Genomic DNA, 16270 nt, shown 5'->3' on the forward strand with positions numbered 1-16270 from the left:
CCGAGCCCGCTACCGGTGTCCAATGACGACCCCTTGCCCCACACAACCCAGCTAACGATTGGCGGGGCCGCCCTCGCCCCTCCCCCTCACGTGACACTCGCCGAGCTCTCATGGTGCGGCCCAATCCCCCTGCCCACTCTACCTTCCGCAGACCTCACCTTTTCAGCCCAGCGGCTCAAAGCTGTGTGGTTTTATTTGACTGGGCAGCATGGGTCTGTACACAATAAATAACACGAATATAGGAATTGTGCCCTAATCGCGGCTGGAGGCGGGGATGGGGCGAGACATCGGCCAGGCCTTTGGCCTACAGCTGGACAAGGGAACTGCAGGGCCCGCCGACCTTGGGTGGCAGGCGACCTGCCGCTGGAGGCCAGGGCTGACCCTTCCCTCAGAGCTCCACGCGCGCGTCGCGGTAGGCCCGGTCCAGGGTCCACTCTGGCTGCGAGTCCGCGCCACCTTCGCGGGCCAGGCGCGCCATCTCTTGTTGGAACAGCGCCTGCCGCGCCCGGCTGGGGTCCACATTGATCCAGTTGTTGGCAATCCACTTAGTGCCTCGCGTGACCAAGCAGCCCCCGTGCAGCGAGTAGTCGTCCACATCGCCCACCCAACCTAGGAGAGGAGGATGGTGTGAGCAAGGGAGGGGACCAGAGGACCGCTAGGCTGGTCTGATTTGAGCTTGGCCTCATACAGCCCAAGGACACAGGGTAGGCCCAGCTGTGCACATCTTCCGTGGCAAACATCTGGTCCCAAGGCCACCTTGGGAGCTCAGCATCTCACCAACTAATGCCTTGTCAACACCGCTGGCCCTCTGAAACCAGCTTTCTTGCCAGGCTGTCCAGAGCCCTTCCCAGCCTTGGTTGGTGAAGTGGGAAGGCTGGGGCATCAGGGAATCACGGGTCCAGATAACCCAGGAGACTACACAGATACAGGCCACTGAAGCCACTGAGGATGGTTTTGGGGAGGCATTAGGGGCAGAAAGCCATTTGTAGGGCAGCCAAAAACAGCTCACCAGGGTGGCAGTCCCAGCTGGATAAAGGAAAGCTTCCCTCAGGGCATCCCTGGCCTGGCCACAGGCTCTCACCTTGCCCATCTGGCAGGTAGTTGTACCAGAAGACTGCTGTGCCCTGCCGGGGCTTGACACGCAGGTTCCCTTTTTCACAGTGTCTCCGAGTGTCACGGAGGTCAACATCATCCTGAATCAGGCTCTGTGGGCAGCAGGGTGGTGGGTTTTCAAGCTGTCCCCATTGTTTGGCCAGCAGCCAAGGCCAGATAGCCAAAGGTAGCCAGAGGGAAATGAGTCAGATGTGCCCAGGGGACCACCGGGGCCCTCATTCCAGATCTGGAGGGGAATGAATGTACCATGTTTGCCCAAGGCCCTGCCATCCCACCCAAGTAACAGCCCGGTTGGCTCACCATTTCATCATAGGTCCTGTTGTCTGCTACAGGGAAGACAGTCTCTCCCCCACCGGTGACGTTGTTCAAATAAAACAGCACTGTCATGTAGCTGTAAGGCAGGGGGGCCATTGAGCATGTCCCCAGCAGGGGCTGCTCCCAGGGGCTTTACCTGTAGGCAGGATAAGCTGCCCAGGTTCCCAAAGGCCAGAGGGGCAGGCTGAGATCAGTGACCACAGGGCAGGTCAGTGCCAAGATATCCCTAGCCCGTTCTTCCCACAAGCCTGGTCTCTTCCTGTGTGTCACAGTATTTTTTGTGGCAGATATCACAGGTGCACTTAATTAAATTACGTGGCCCTGACCAAGGGCCCGCTGGGAAAGGTAGGCTAGCAGAAGCAGCAAGATCATGGAGAAGAGCTGGCTGCGACGAGAAGGAGCTGAGTCACAGCTGCCACATATAGAGGAGAGACCTGCCTCTATGCCTTGGCAGGGGCAGGGGACACAGCTTCAAAGGAAGAAACTGAGTCCTCCGGCCGTGGAAGCAGGATCGATACCCGAGAAGGGGGCAGAAAGAGCTGGGGTCTGGCCGCTGAGACAAGATGGCCACCCCCTTTCCTGACACTTGGTAAACCACCTGGGGGGCAGAGGTAGGAGTATCCCCTGCCAAGGGACATGCCCACAGGGCAGGGCTGTGACTGTGTCATGGCGGTGCCTGGCCTGGGAGTTGAAGGCAGCCCCCAGGTGGGAGGTACTTGCCGGCAGGAGGTCTCGAAGGGTACAGATTCATTGGCTACTAGCTTGGTGTGGGAGCAGATGGTCTCTGGGTACACAGGCCCGCTGTCCACATGGGCATGGTAGTGGCCTCCCTCTCCGTACCGCACCACCTGCAGGGGCTCGCTGAGCTCCACGATCTCAGGTGACAGGCGGGTGAGGCGCAGCACCCTGGTGGGCAGCAGGCATTCAGCGGGGCATCCCCATGCAAGGTGGCACCCTGAAGGAGCTGGCCACAAGCTCTGCCCCTGCCCACCTCCCCTGGGAGCCCCTTAAGCCACCCCAGTCTGGTCCTATAGGAGCAGGAAGAGGTTACTCTTAATGAGCCCTTCTCCCTGGATGTTAGAGACACCCACCGGGTGGGAGAGAGGAGATTTCCACTAAATTGGGTGGGGGACACTCCCCCAGGAAGGAGGTTATCTAAAACCCCTGGATGCTCAGAAGCAGGGGGTCCTGTAGACAGAGATAAGAGGTCATGTCTCTAATTAGCAGAAAATAGACATTCAGTCTATCTCTAATCCCAACTGTATACTGTTTGCCCACAGTTAGGGCTCATTTGCCTTTGTTAATTGCCTGTCTTTCGATGGGTCCCAATCCTGGTCTAACAAGTGGAACTTCATCCTGAGTTAGCTAATCAATTCTGTCCTCTCCACCCCAGCCAAGGCCTTCTGTGGACGCCCTGCATGGTCTCCCCCGCTGCACCGAGAGGACAGCATCGGGTGCTCACCTCTGGCGGATGGCACGCATGACGTGATGGGCACCTTCCCCCTGGTAGAGCCATGTGTGGTGGCTGTTCCGCACCAGCTCGCTGGACTCTGCCTTGTGTCTCCTCATGTACTTGTGGAAGTCCCGAAGGTCCATGTTGGAGAACTCCTGCAGGCTCAGCACTCCTGCACGGGGCACCCACCATCAGTGCCCACCAGGCCCATGCGGGGAGGCCAGTGGCAGGCTGCACCTTCCTACCTACCCTGGCCTCAGGCACTGGGGGGCCATGTGCACCTGTCCCCCAACCTGGACTCCTGGGTCAGACGAACCTGGCTTCTGTCACATCAGGCCCTACAGGAAGACCCAGAGAAGTTCATTTCCTCACTTTAAGCCCTGAAGTGGCCCCCAGCCAGAAGAAGCCCAACTCCTATTAGATTGGCCAGAGCAAGGTCTCCAAAGGAAGTTTGAGCTACATGACCTGGACCCTAGGCCATGCACTGCCCCTGGCCCTCCAGCCTGGCTCTACAGAGCATGGTGACCACCCTTGGTCCTGTAGAAGGTGAAGAAAGAGAGCAGTTAGTGCCAGCTTTTGTCTAGGGCCTTCCACACTACAGTGTATAAGCTAGGGCTGGGCCCCAGAAGACTTCACGACTCAGGTCCCATCCTGAGTGAAACATACCTGTTCAGTCCTGCCTGCTGGGTTACCAGATTACCTTAGCAAAGAAAGCCACGCTCCGCAGTGAGAACACTCTCCCTCTATTCCTTCCCAACCCACAAAACAGGGGCTCCCCCCTCTTGGGATTCTGGAACAGGAGCTGATATCTTTGCTCCATATTATCCAGGCTAACCCAAGGGAGACACCTTCCTCTCTTTTGTCCAGATTTCTCTGAGGATGGGGGACACCCAAGGGCTTTGAGCCTGTCACCAGCTCTGTCCGTAGGGAAATACAGCAGCATGATGCCGCTCTAGCCACAGGTCTCGGGCAGATTTTTCACTCTGGGTTCACCAGCCACAAGGTCATTCTTCCAAGTCCTATTTGACTGTTGTATCTTCCTAACTTGGTCAAGAACTTGGGCATGACAGAGGTGACTACACCTCCGAAACCTCCTGAGAGTTATTGTCAAAGGTTGGGGGCACTTGCACGAGAGCTTCCCCGCCCACACCCACACCCAGCAGTTAGAATGACTCCAGGTGGGCAAGAGGAAGGCAAGGGAAACCTTGCTCAGACCAGAGACGGTGTCTGCTAGAGCGGACCCTGTGCCTGGCTGGAGAGAGGCAGATGGAGCAGGTGAACAGCCAAGTTCAATCTGTCCCTCTCTGTCCCTTTGCTCTCGCTCTCCCACTGTGCCCTCTGCCAGCCAGCAACTCTACCTCCTGTACCTCAGACTCTGCCTGATGAGATTAAAAGAGTCTCCAAAAACCGCCCTCTAGACTGTCACTAAGGAGAATGGGAAGGCCTGCCTCCTGCCTATTTCCTCAACTCCTTGCCTGTGGCTACTCTAGAAGCTGGGCATAGAGGCAACCTGGCTACGGGGACAGAAGGCTCCCAGGAGCAGAATTGTGGCGAGGTATGCACTCACCGTCACCATCAGGGTCGGCCTTGATCGCGGTGTACATCTCCTGAATGTTCTCCGGAGTCATCCACCGTCCATTTCCCAGGCGAGTCTGGGCCAGGACCTAAAGCACAAGACGGTCCCTCAGTGGGGTGGCCCCAATGATGGAGAGCCATCAGAGTACAGGCAGCTACCCAGTTCTTGCTGTGGGGCTAAGGTTTCAGGTGACAGGGCATGGGCGACGGCACAGGACAAGCCTGAGCTGAAGTGGGGGTAGGTGGTGAGGTCAGGCAGCATCTGGGGAGGAGACCAGGAAGACAGCCAAGAGCCCTGAGGGCCACGGGTACAACCAGCCCTGCTGGGACTAGGGCCTCCGTGGGGAGCACTGTCAACTGGTTGGAGGACACAGTGAAGGCCAGGCCCGTGTCTCGCTCAGATACCCCAGGTGAGCTGTGGGAGCCCAAGGCCTGGGTGTGAAGAGCAAACAGGCAACGGCAGCGGCCTGGCCAGGGCATGAGCACCACGCCCCTTGGGAAGACCAGGCTCAGTGGGGCACTTGATATAGACAAGGGACCCCACACCTCGCCAAGACCTGTCTCAGAAGCCTGGGGGTAAGAGGCATGCCGAGAGAGAGATGCAGACTCCCCCTCAGAGTTGCCACCCCGTCCACCATGAAAAGTTCCACGGGGCTCCCCCCTATGGCAGCCAGGAATCCAGTCACAGATGGCACAACACCCAGGAAATGTGGTAATAAATGCCATCCCTCCCAGGCAGATTCTTCTGTTAGCCTCTGGGATTCCTGGGGCAGCAAGGAACGCCCCGGGGAATGAAGGGGACAGTGGGCCTGGGCATGCCCAAGCTGATATGAGGTGTCATCTGACTGTTGGGGCCAAGCCTGAGCATGACAAGTGATGTGGCCACCAGAAAGATAATTCTGGGCACTCCCCACCCACATGCTCCTCACCCCGCTATGCCTACTCCAGGCCCTAGGATCCCAACCTCGCGGAGCTGCAGGCGACCATCACGGTTCTGGTCCAGCAGCTGGAAGAGGTCCAGCTGGCTGACCTGCATTGTGCCCATTGCCTCCTCGTACTCTTCAGTGGGCAGGATCTGGCTGCGCTGTAACCCCTTCATCTGTGCCAGGTGGATGATGAGCCGACACTCCGCGTCACTCAGGAAGCCAGGGATTTCTGCCAGAAGAGGAGATAAGTGAGGGAAGGATGGGCCAGGGCATGAGTACACCCGGTAGCTTCCTCTCTGCAGGGTTCCTGGGGTACTCCCGGCCGGTAGTCACCAGGTTAGGACACACCCCTTTACATCTGCGCTGGACTCTGAGTTGTCCTGCAAAGGTTGGCCAGCATTTAGGATGTGGGGCCTCTCTGATGCTGAGAGCACACATTTTCTAGGAGAATCCTGGGAGGTAAGCCAGAGCTACGCGGGGCCTGGGCTCACCCACCTTGGGGTGGGACCAAAGGCCAGAGGGTGGACCTGAAGGGTGGAGGGTTGACCTCCACTTATCTGGTATATATTCAAGAAGTAGAGGGATGGTGCCTGACTTTTGCTTTCATTTGTACTTTTCAGCATTAGTCAAATAAAAACAAAGTACAAGACGTTTGGCACTTTAGGCTGGTCCTTCCCCTCCATCCGGCTGCACAAGTGGGCGCTGGCTATCTGACCGGCTGAGTTGTCTGGTGCTGGGAGGTCAGTGGGAGAGTCACTCAGGTTTTTGGCAGACGCTCTGAAAAGATGCCCTGAGATGGCTTTGGGAACAAATGTACACTGAACACCTGTTCCATGCCTCTAAGTCCCTGAGAAAAGGCCACTGAGGCCTGGGCTTGGCCCCAGTGGCTGGATGACCCCACACCGGCCCCCAACCAGTGTGGTGGAGCTGGACTGTGGCCTCCCACTTGGGGAGCCCCCATCTCAGTGGCCCCAGGCACTTCCAGGACAGGAACCTAGGCCGTTTTCATTCCCTTGTTCCTGGGAGAGAAGACGGGGAGGGTGAGGGGACACAAGAAGCCCACAAAAGGAACTGACTGGAGGAAGGACCACACTGCCACCAGGACCCGATGGCAGAGTGGCCTGCCACTTCTCTGGGTTACACTTCCAGCATGAAGTTCCAGTTATCACCAAGAAGAAGGAAAATGGCCATTCAGCCAGGATTGGAGTGGTTTTTAATAGTAATCACAGCAGCTCACACTTAGGAAGCACAGACTGTCCTGTCCTAAGCACGTCATGTCCTTAATCTGTACACTCTTCCAAGAAAGCCGGGCCCCATTAACTCGCCCTTCCTATCCACTGGCCCACGGCCACCCAGGCTGTTGTACTCCAAAATCCAAGCTCACGTCCAGAGTCACCTTCCACGGGTAGGTGACCCAGCTGTGATGACCCTGAAAACAGGACAAAGGCCCCCACCTCTGATGTGCTTGACACCCCAACCAGGCAAACCCAAAAAGAGTGTAAGCCATCCCCTGGAGGGCAGCACTGCTGGACTATGACTTCGAGTGAATTGCTAATGAACAGTTGCCTCCTGAGAGCTTAAAAAATAAACACGCAAACAAGAAAAGCCAGAAAAAGCAAGCACAGGCCCAGGTTTCTTCAGTTTATTCGGTGCTGAGAATATGCAGGCCCCTGCCATGTGCTAATCGAATGCAAATGGCCCAGGCCAGCGTGCTGGGCTTGACCAGGTGGGTCCTTGCACCTGGGACCTGAGCGAACATTGACTCCTGGGGTGTAGGGATAGCCCATAAAGCCCTCAACCTTAGCCTATTAAGGCCAAGGCAGAGAAAGCAGGTGGTAGCTCAAGGGCTATGGCTGCTGCTGGCACTGGTGGTGCTGGGCGGTGATGGAGGAGCACGGCCTCCCTGGGGCCCCACGCGGTGCACGCCCATTCCCCAAGCCATGGTACTGTGCCAGGACATTGGCTACAGAGATGCGGCTGCCCAACTTAACTGGACCATGCCACAGCCCCTGACGCCACCCAGCAGTCAGTCAGCTGGCTGCCCCTGCTGGTCAGAGTGCCATCCTGATGCCCGCCTCTTCCTCTGCTCCTTCTTTGCTCCGGTGTGCCTCGGCATACCTGTCGAGGGGCTCCCAGGTGAGGGAAGGGGGCCTCTCTTCAGCCAGGGCCTGTGCTGGCAGCTCTTCACTAACCATTGCTGGGCTGCATCAGTGCCAGGTGCTGACAGCGGCGGAAGGACGAAGAAAGATTTTTTTGTCAGGGTGTTCCTGGCAGAGGGGGGCAGGTGCCCATGGGACAAGGAGACACAGGCAGGAGTTCACCCATGGTGAACACCCTTGGTCTGGCCCCACAAACCATCAAGGGCTCTTGATATCAAGGTAGAGCAAGTGGGCAGGCTGCTTTAGGCTGGGGGGCCGGGAGTCCCTCTCCAGTGAGGTTTGGAAACTCTGCTCATTAGGTGGCCTTTTCTCCTAGAGATGGCAAGGCGGATTCCTCTTCCCTAGCCTGACCTATCTGGTTATCAACAGATCCCTCACTTCCTTCTTTGCAGAGCAAGGGCCCTTCCCAGAGCCACAGGGTGACCATGCCAGTAGCAGCAAGACTGTGTTCTTTCAGAACCCGAGGCTGGGACCCCTGTACTTTTTGCCAACACGAGCCCAGGCCAGAAACTGCAGTATCCTACAGGTCTTTCAGGACAGGAGTGCAGCGCCCCTCCTACATCCTCCCACCCTGCCAGGTATTAGAAGTCCACCGGAGCTGGAGGCAGGGGAGGGCGCTGGAAAGGGGAAAGCAGCCTGGGCTAAGGGAAGAGGCATGGGGATAGAAGAAGCAGCTCTGGGAGTGGGGATGCAGGGCTGAGGGCTGAGATTCCAGCAAGCACAAAGCAGGTGCTACCTAGCAGGTTGCTAGGTGACCAAGTGTTGCTCAGCAACCGCTGAGTTACAGGCCATACCTCAGTGCTCCAATACCCAGAGGGTCCAGCCTGGAGTCCAGGAACTCTGGTCCTGAGCGCCCTGCCACCCCACCCCTCCCCTTTCCCGGCAGAGTCATCTACCCGAGCCGCAGCCTGTGTGAGGTTGTGCAGGCCAGCTGTGCGCCCATCATGGCCTGCTACGACTCCCTGGCCAGCCATCCTGCATTGCGGAATCTTTCCCCTCCGGCCAGGGCCTCTGCATGGCGGCCATCTCCCGCCCCGGCTGCCCATGTGAGTCTCTGCAGCGCTTCTAGGCTGGATTTCCCCTCCGTCGACCCCACCCTTTCTAATCACTCCCCATGGGGGGCAGGTAAACGGGGTCTTGGGTGGGAAGAAAAGGGACCGCGATAGCCAACAGCAGCCGTCTGTCTGAAAAAGGGGAAAGCGGGAGGGACCTGTGCTGATGGCCCACCTCCCCCACCAGCAGCCTGGTGGGAGCCTCACTCAGTCCCTTCCCCCAGTGCCACATGCCAGCTGCAGGGACTGTGAGAAGAAGCCAGCTCCTCCAAGGAGGTCCTGGACACGATCTGTGCCAGTGACTTTGGTGAGCCCCTGGGGTGCAGCAGGCCTTCCACACACCTTAGAGTGCCTTCATTCCAGCTCCTGGCTCGCTGCTAAGACAAACCAAATGCTATGCCTGGGTTAGCGCTAAAATATGAGTTCCTTTAATAAGTGTGGGACACTGCTAAAACAACAAATCTGCTAAGGAGGGTGGCAACCAGGGGGATAGCCTTCTCTAGGACCCCAGTTCCAAAAGCAGAGTATTAGACAAGAGGGCCACCAGCTGGAAGGGATGGGGGAGAGGTACTACCTGAGGCCGGGCTCATCAACCTGCCCCTCTGATCCCAACCAGCAGTGAAGGTTAGGTTCTCCCGGCGCAATGGGTCGTCCTCCAGACCCTCAGACTTCGAGCTGGACTCATGGCTAGAGGTGCTGAAGGCAGGCCCACTGCCCCCTGTGGAGCTAGCACCCACTCTGCGAGGCTGGCTGAAGCTGGATGCCACATGTGTGCACAACCTCCTGTGAGGAAGACATGCTGGCACCTATGGGCTGAGCAGGGAGGTGCAGGGCCACCCGTTGCTGGTAACCACAGCCTATGCTTGGACACCGGGTCACCGAAATCTGCAACTGGCTGTGTGCAGGTGGCACCATCGTCAGACCTAGAATAGGGACTAACACAGGCAGGGAGAGCCTGGGATTTTGTAGCCACAGCCTCTGTGGTAGCCATGCAAACCTGTGCTTCCTGGACACACATAAAACCCTCTTTCTGCTACCCCCATGGATATTTGCAGATCAGAGTCCAGAAAAGACCCAAGGCTCACCCACGAACGGCTCAAGCGGGGCAGAAGCCCACTTCCATGGTCACAGCTAGGAGCCCCTTCCTGAGCGGGTAGTGCTCTGCCCAGACAAAAGGCAGGCCAGCACCCTGGTAGCTGTGTGTGCTGGGCATGCAAAGACACATTTTTGTCCTTCCTAGGCCTGGGATGACAGTGTGGCTTAATGTCATCTACTACCCACAGCCCCAGCACCCCACGCTGAGTCTCAGGGTAGGCACAAAGCCTTGGGCTATGCTCACCCTGGGCCTGCTTGTCAAGCCCCAGACTCAGTTATACCTGCCTGACCTTTACTGAGTCTAGTTCTGCCAAGCAGCAGGCCCGTGGAACAGCAGTGGGGTGGGGAGGGGTCCATGCAGAAACGTGCCTTAAGCTGCTTACAAACCTGAACATGCACCCTTAAAATTCTTGCCCTACTTCGGGGCCTCCATGTTTGTCAAGAGCACAGTGGTCTTAAGTAGCTGTCTAACTTTTTCTTAAGCTGAAAAAGAATTGGGAAATCCTGTGAAAAAGTAGTCATGGTTTTAAAATAAATTGTGTTGTGTACTGGTGTCCATCACTGATTTACCTCAAATAGTTAAGAAGAAATGGATGAAAACTTTGCTGGCCCACTGAAGTGCCCCTTGCTGCTCTTGAAGAGGGTGAATCAGGGGCACCTGCCCAGGATGGTGGTACAGGCCTCTGCGCAAGCAGGCAGGGGCTGAGTGCCCAGGAAATCCCTCCAGCTGGCCAATAGTTGTCAGTAGTGGACAGGACTCTGGCTGCTGGACACACAGCCAGAACAAATCAGGCCTCCCACACATGCAGCTCACCTTGAGAGGCCGCGGCACACGTGGTACAAATACAGAAGATTGATGCTAAGCGCTGAGAGAAAACCAGTCAGGCTGATGCAGCCGAGTACCTGTGAACCTCTTAAGACCAGTTTGAGGGCAAGAGGTCTCTGCAGTGGGGATGTCTGAGCAGAGGCCGGGCCGAGCTGAAGGCCCCCTCCGTGGGAAGAGCCAGGTCTGAGCCTGCTGGTGGAGGGAACAGCACAGAGAAATGCCCCGAGGTAGCAATGAGCTTGGTGTTCAGAGAATCAGCAGGGAGGGCATGAGGGCATGGCAGGGGACAAGGTCTGAGAGGTGACAGGGTTTGGGGGTATCAAATGAGACTTAGAAGTAAAATGGGAAATCTTGGAGGCTTTTAAGGAAGGGAGTAATGAGGTCTGATCTGCTATTTAAATACAGAATGCGTGCAGGTGGGGTGGAGGGAGAAGTGAGCCACTTGAAAGTAGGGTTCCCAGAGAGATGACAATGACAGAACTGCAGCAGCTCCCTTCGGAACGGAATAGGGCCAAGTCGTCAGCTAATGGTGCAAATCCTTGGGAAATGCCTACCACAGTCAAGCAGGTATTTCCCAGGAACTCGGGATGGAGTTCCTGAGTTTGTGGCCCAGGTCCCATTTGCTAAATGTCTCTAGTTACAAGGGTGGGAAACAGGAAATGTTCCCCAAAGAGACGGGAGGTTGCATGGGGCCCTCCCTGTGAATTGGCGGGGTTCCCTTCCACGGAGATGGAGGCAACCTGGGTAGAGCCCAGTTTCTTTGCCCCCAGCTTACGTTCTGAGCATACCCCTTGAGCCCTGGCATTTTGGGCCCCTAAGGCTGGCAGGTCACAGGTTTGGAGACAAGAGCAGCAGGGCACAGGTGGCAGAGCCCACAGCAGGCCTGTTCTCCTAGGGCCCCTCCTGCCTCTTTAGGGTGACGATGGATGGACAGGCAGGCACAGAGGACAGACATTGCTCTTTCTTGGGATGAGGCTTCCTTCTGTGGATTCATCCAACACCACAGCTTTCAGGAGCTGCCTTCCCACCCCAGACATCCCTCCCCTTCGGTTTCCCTTTCTCACAACTGGACGTGTTGTAACCACTGACCTTGGCTTCATTCGTTTCACCTCGTTTCACCAAGCAGCAAGCCCCAGGGCTTTCTGGGTAAAACTGGGACATCTTCCAACAGACTCAAAGGTAACGTAAGAGTCTGGAGGAAATGAGGACCACAAACAAAGTTGTTGCTGCAGCTGCCTAGTTCTCCTATTCGTGCCCTTTGTTAATTTGTTTGTGGAAAGAGACCCATCTGATGGCTGAACCAGAACCAGTTTACCTTTTGACAGATCTCTTCTGCTTCCTGTAATTTATCCTTGGGTAACCTTGGGTTTTTCCTTCTCTGTTTTGTAGGACTTGAATGCAACAAGCTGCATGTTAGGGGGTTAGGGTGAAGGATTGTGGCCTCATGGCTCACTTAACCTACCACACATGTGAATTAAGTATACACAGGTCCCAAGAAGGCTGAGAGAAAGCACAAACCCCTCAGATGTGCCTGGTCCTGGCAGTGTGGAGGTGATGAGGTGGTGTTCTCTTGGCCTGGATCACCCTTTCCTGGCAGCCACCTGGCCTGATCCCACAGCTCCTACAGGTCTTTGCTCAAATATCTTTCTCAAGGAGGCCCACCTGGCCACCCTATGAAGAGTTTCAACCCCACCTGAAATCCTGCCTTACCTGTCTGTGATCACTTATCACCACCTGATCACCATGTATATTTATTTATTAGTTTATTTATTGTCTGTCTCCTCGTGTGAGTGTCAGCTTCTGGTGTGTTTTGTTTCTGTGTTCCTATTTTGTTCAATGCTGTGTTCCCAGTACCTAAAACAGTGCTTGGCACAGACTTCAACGTTATGACTAGTAATAATAACAGCAACAACAGCCCCCTTTTAGGGCCCCTCCCACAATGGGACTGACCTCATAACCTATTTTCCCTCAAGCAGCATGCATGTGAAATCATTCTCCCGGGTCTAGGCATAATCCCCCACCAAGGACCTCTGCTCCAGGAGTGGTGGCATGTGCTCAGATCCTCTGCTTTGGTCCCCAGCCCCCTCTTACCCCCTCCATCCTCCAGCAGCCGGGAACAGCCTGGCTCTGCAGATAAGTGTGTCACCAAAGCTGGGTACCCAGGGCTGGGCTCAGCAAACCTATCGTACTCAAGGTCATGGGTCTGGGGCCCTCACCTTGTTGACACTGGTGGTCTTCGAAGGACTTCAGAGTCTTCACAGCCAGCACGCTCACTGGCTTTAGAGTGCAGGCTCTAGAGGTAGGCTGCCTGGGTTCTACTCCTAGCTTCACCACTGAATTAGCTGTATGAGCCTGGCCAAGCAAATGCGGCTCTGTGTGCCTCGCTCTCTCATCCACTAGCCTGAGGGGGGATCTACACCCACCGCATAGACGTAAGAATGAAATGAAACCGTCACATAAGGCCTGCCACATAACAAGAGCTCAGAAAATGTGAGCTATGATGCTGGTTCCAAATGAGGTCACCTGGGAAGTACGTGCCTACTATGGCTGAACACAAGACTCCATTCTAAGAAGGATCCAGAGTGCTGGTAGCAAAGACTAGTGCCCCGGTGGGGCCGGTTTGGGGGCACCAGTTTATCCACAGTTGGACAACCTGTTTCTTATCAGCCCACAGGGCTCACTTTAGGAGTGAGATTCCTCTTTAGGGGCCTGAGATCAGCGAGGACCAGTTATCAGTCTCTCTCACCCTTCCCCCATTCTAGAATGTGACAGAATTAATGGTGACAAAGAGTGTTCAAAGACAGTTTCAATGAACTGTTTAGACACTGGCCTCAGGGTCACATTGCCCAGCCCCGTGATGGAAGGATCCTCTGCAGAGAACTGGGATCAGAGACGGGAGTGTGGAAAGGTCACCCTGTAACCCTATTACGGAGGTGGGGCGGGCACTTCACTTTGGGAAACCTCTAGATGGGGGGCAGGGAGGGCTACCGGGAAGCAGCCTTTTTCAAAACAGAAGTCACGTGGTCAGAACAAGCCTCCAGGCGGCCACGCACAGCAGCCCCCGGCCCCTCCCAGAGCGCCCAACGCACTTACCGAAGAGCAGCGGCTTGAGGCTGAGAGTTCGGATGAAGTGATCCCTGTCGGCGACCAGCTGGACCTTCCGCTCGTGCCCCACCTAAGGGAAAGGGGCACAGTGGGCAGCTCGGGTGCCAGGCCGCGACGCCCAAGGACGGAAAAGGCGCCCGGGTTGGGGCGAGAAAGGGGGTGCGCGCCCGGCAGACGGGGAGAGGCGCCAGGAGCATCGCGTTGGCCGGAGCTGGGGGCCCTGGACCCGGAGCGCGGCGAGGCGGGGGACCTCACCTTGATGCCCTCGAGCCGGGTGAGGGGAGCCAAGGTTGGCGCGGGCCCGGGGCCCGGGGCGCGGCGCTGGGGCCCGGGGTCGCTTCTCTCGTCGCCGTTGCTGTAGTGGACGAAGAACAGCAGCGCCAGCACGTTGCCCAGGTACAGGTGCACGAACACCATCAGCACCAGGAAGTAGGCGCGCGAGCAGATGCCGCGGGGCTTGCACAGCGGCCGGACCGGTGCGTCCTCGCAGTCGCCCAGCCCGGCCGCTGCCCCAGCCGGGTCAGGCGGCTCACACTGCGGACTCGCGGCCTCAGGCCTCGGGCCCGCCGCCGCCGCCGCCGCCATGGCGCCCAGGTCGCGCGCGCGCCCAGGGGAGGGGCTGCAGGGATGCCCGCGCCGCGCCGCGCCGTCGTCCCCACAACTGCCGCCGAGCCCGCGCGCGCCGCGGTCACTAGGAGACAGGACCTGGTGATGCTGCGCCCGCCTGCCGGGAGCCGCCCGCGCTGCTCTCCATCTCTCTGCGCCGTGGACCTTGACCCACACTGGAGTTTCTTTTCCCCAGCTGGGTTATCCTCAGGCGGAGATGCACTCCACGCCCCAGGACAGAAGCCGACCCCCCCAAATGTAGATGCAAACAAGAGCAGCACCGTTCAAGGAAATCCAGTGGAAGTTTCTCCGTTTCCTAGTTAAGACGCACTTCCCTCCTCCCCGAAAAGTATGGTCTGCATATTCTCGCTCCCGGGAGTGGGGTGGCAGCAAGGAGGAGGCAGTGCCAAAGGATGACTCAATACTGCGGCGGTTTGGGGGCGCTGCGGATGCCGATGGCTGCGCATAGGGTGGGGTAGGACCCATGGCTTTTGGCGCTTGACACTCGCCGATTGGCCTTCTACACGTAGGAGGCCAGTAAGGCCTGAGAGGTCTGCTGAGGTCGGTCAGCACCTCCCGGGGAGGCCTGCTGGAGCCAGGCTTAGGAACAAGCTGCCTGATGTGCTGGCTCATAGACGAGACGGTGGGACCCAGCCTGAGGTGGTCAGGGAGGGCTTCCTGGAGGAGCCTGGCACTAGGAACGTCAGATCCCTAACAGTAACCCGCAGGCATGCAGCCGGTGTTTAGGTGCACAGAAAAACTTCTTGCCTCAAATCTGGTACATGGGAGGGAGAAAGGGACTTTTCCATAATTGAGATACCATTACCTCTGAGGAAAACTTAACTCAGATTATTGCCAAATATGGAGGTGGGAGGACATACAAGTAGCCAAGTGCCAAAGCCTGGGCATTTTGGGGCTCCCTGCTTTTCTAGGGCTGGGTTATCCTCAGGCAGAGGTGCACATGCCCCAGGGCAGAAGCCAGCCACCCACTCCCCCACCCCCCACCCCGACCATGCAGACAAGAGCAACACCACTGCAGCAGGTCCCACTGGTGGTGTCTCCTTACCCCCGTTTAAGACCCACTGCCCCTCCCACTTCCAGAAAAATAGTCTGCATTTTCTGGTCCCAGGGACAGGCCAGGGGCTCCAAGGGGCAGGGGTCCACCTTCTTCTCAGAGGTTCTACACATAGGGGATGCACCAGTGGGTGCATCCACTCATCCAGCCACCCTCAGGGACTATCTTCTCTCCTTAGAATACTACAGATAAACTGTCCAACAAAAGGAGAGGTTCTGGATGTTTCCAAGGGGAGAGGAAGGAGCAGGTGGCAATGGGAGCTGTTGTGGCTCAGCCAAAGCTGGGATGCTGACCAACCACCACCAGTGGTCCAGCATTCCGCTTCAGAACTGACAACCAGGCAAGCCTGGATTCCCCCAACATGGATGCGAAGACAGAGGCAGTGAGGATCTGGCCTTGCTCCCTGAAATGAACTCGAAAAGAAATGGAATGGCTGCAAAGGTAATGCTTCTTATTCAAATAGATGAAAATTCTATTACCAATTTAGGAATGTTCAGATTTCCTTAAATCGGCGTTTCTTTTAATCCACTCTAGTTAATCCACTCTAGGTCAAATGTCTCTCAATTTCTTTTAATTTTTATTTTTCATGAAGTCTCTCAATTTGACTACAACAGTGTAATAGAAACAAAGTTTTCCAAAATCATACAAATCTCCTAAGTTCTTAAATATGATAAATACTGAGAGTCACAATTTTATCAAGGATGTCATGGTGTTCTGGTACCCACGAATGAATGATGAGACCATTTCCTTTTCAGCCTTTTAAGACCTACAATTAGATCACTAGGAAATCCCCATGTTCCTTCAACTATTTTTCTGAAGGAATCAAGATTGGGAGAAGAGGGGGTGCTGCCTCATCCCCTATTTCTGCTCTACCCACTGTTGGCTGTGGGAATTTCACAATCACCTCATAAATTTCTTGGCCTTTTAAGACCTATGGCCCTTTTGATGCCTAAATCTCATCAGTCAGGCT

The 16270-nt window shown here is 56.3% G+C and overlaps 1 protein-coding gene across 2 annotated transcripts; it reads right to left on the reverse strand.

Annotated features, from left to right (window-relative positions):
• Nucleotides 1-175: 175 nt before the first annotated feature.
• On the reverse strand, nt 176-14578 carry P4HTM (prolyl 4-hydroxylase, transmembrane). Of its 2 annotated transcripts, none has more exons than XM_033132095.1 (9): nt 13875-14578; nt 13608-13689; nt 5487-5611; nt 4449-4545; nt 2891-3053; nt 2149-2334; nt 1414-1504; nt 1082-1205; nt 176-609 (listed from the first exon to the last, which is right to left on the reverse strand). In XM_033132095.1, the coding sequence occupies exons 1-9, from the start codon at nt 14202-14204 to the stop codon at nt 389-391; spliced, it is 1419 nt and encodes a 472-aa protein (XP_032987986.1). In that variant the 5' UTR covers nt 14205-14578; the 3' UTR covers nt 176-388. The 2 variants fall into 2 exon arrangements, with proteins under 2 accessions (XP_032987986.1, XP_032987985.1); XM_033132094.1 differs by having other exon boundaries at nt 5421-5611; nt 13875-14576.
• Nucleotides 14579-16270: the final 1692 nt, after the last annotated feature.

This window comes from Rhinolophus ferrumequinum, chromosome 17 (genome assembly GCF_004115265.2).
Source record: "Rhinolophus ferrumequinum isolate MPI-CBG mRhiFer1 chromosome 17, mRhiFer1_v1.p, whole genome shotgun sequence".
In the NCBI taxonomy this organism is placed as follows: domain Eukaryota; kingdom Metazoa; phylum Chordata; class Mammalia; order Chiroptera; family Rhinolophidae; genus Rhinolophus; species Rhinolophus ferrumequinum.

What these genes read in the sequence shown, in the direction of transcription:
- P4HTM (XM_033132094.1), bottom strand. Translation starts at nt 14,204, where the DNA reads ATGGCGGCGGCGGCGGCGGCGGGCCCGAGGCCTGAGGCCGCGAGTCCG. An exon ending in GTCGCCTGCAGCTCCGCGAG is followed by an intron (nt 4,546 to 5,420) that starts GTTGGGATCCTA and finishes CTTGTGCTTTAG; the next exon opens with GTCCTGGCCCAGACTCGCCT. An exon ending in GGCCGACCCTGATGGTGACG is followed by an intron (nt 3,054 to 4,448) that starts GTGAGTGCATAC and finishes TGCCCCGTGCAG; the next exon opens with GAGTGCTGAGCCTGCAGGAG.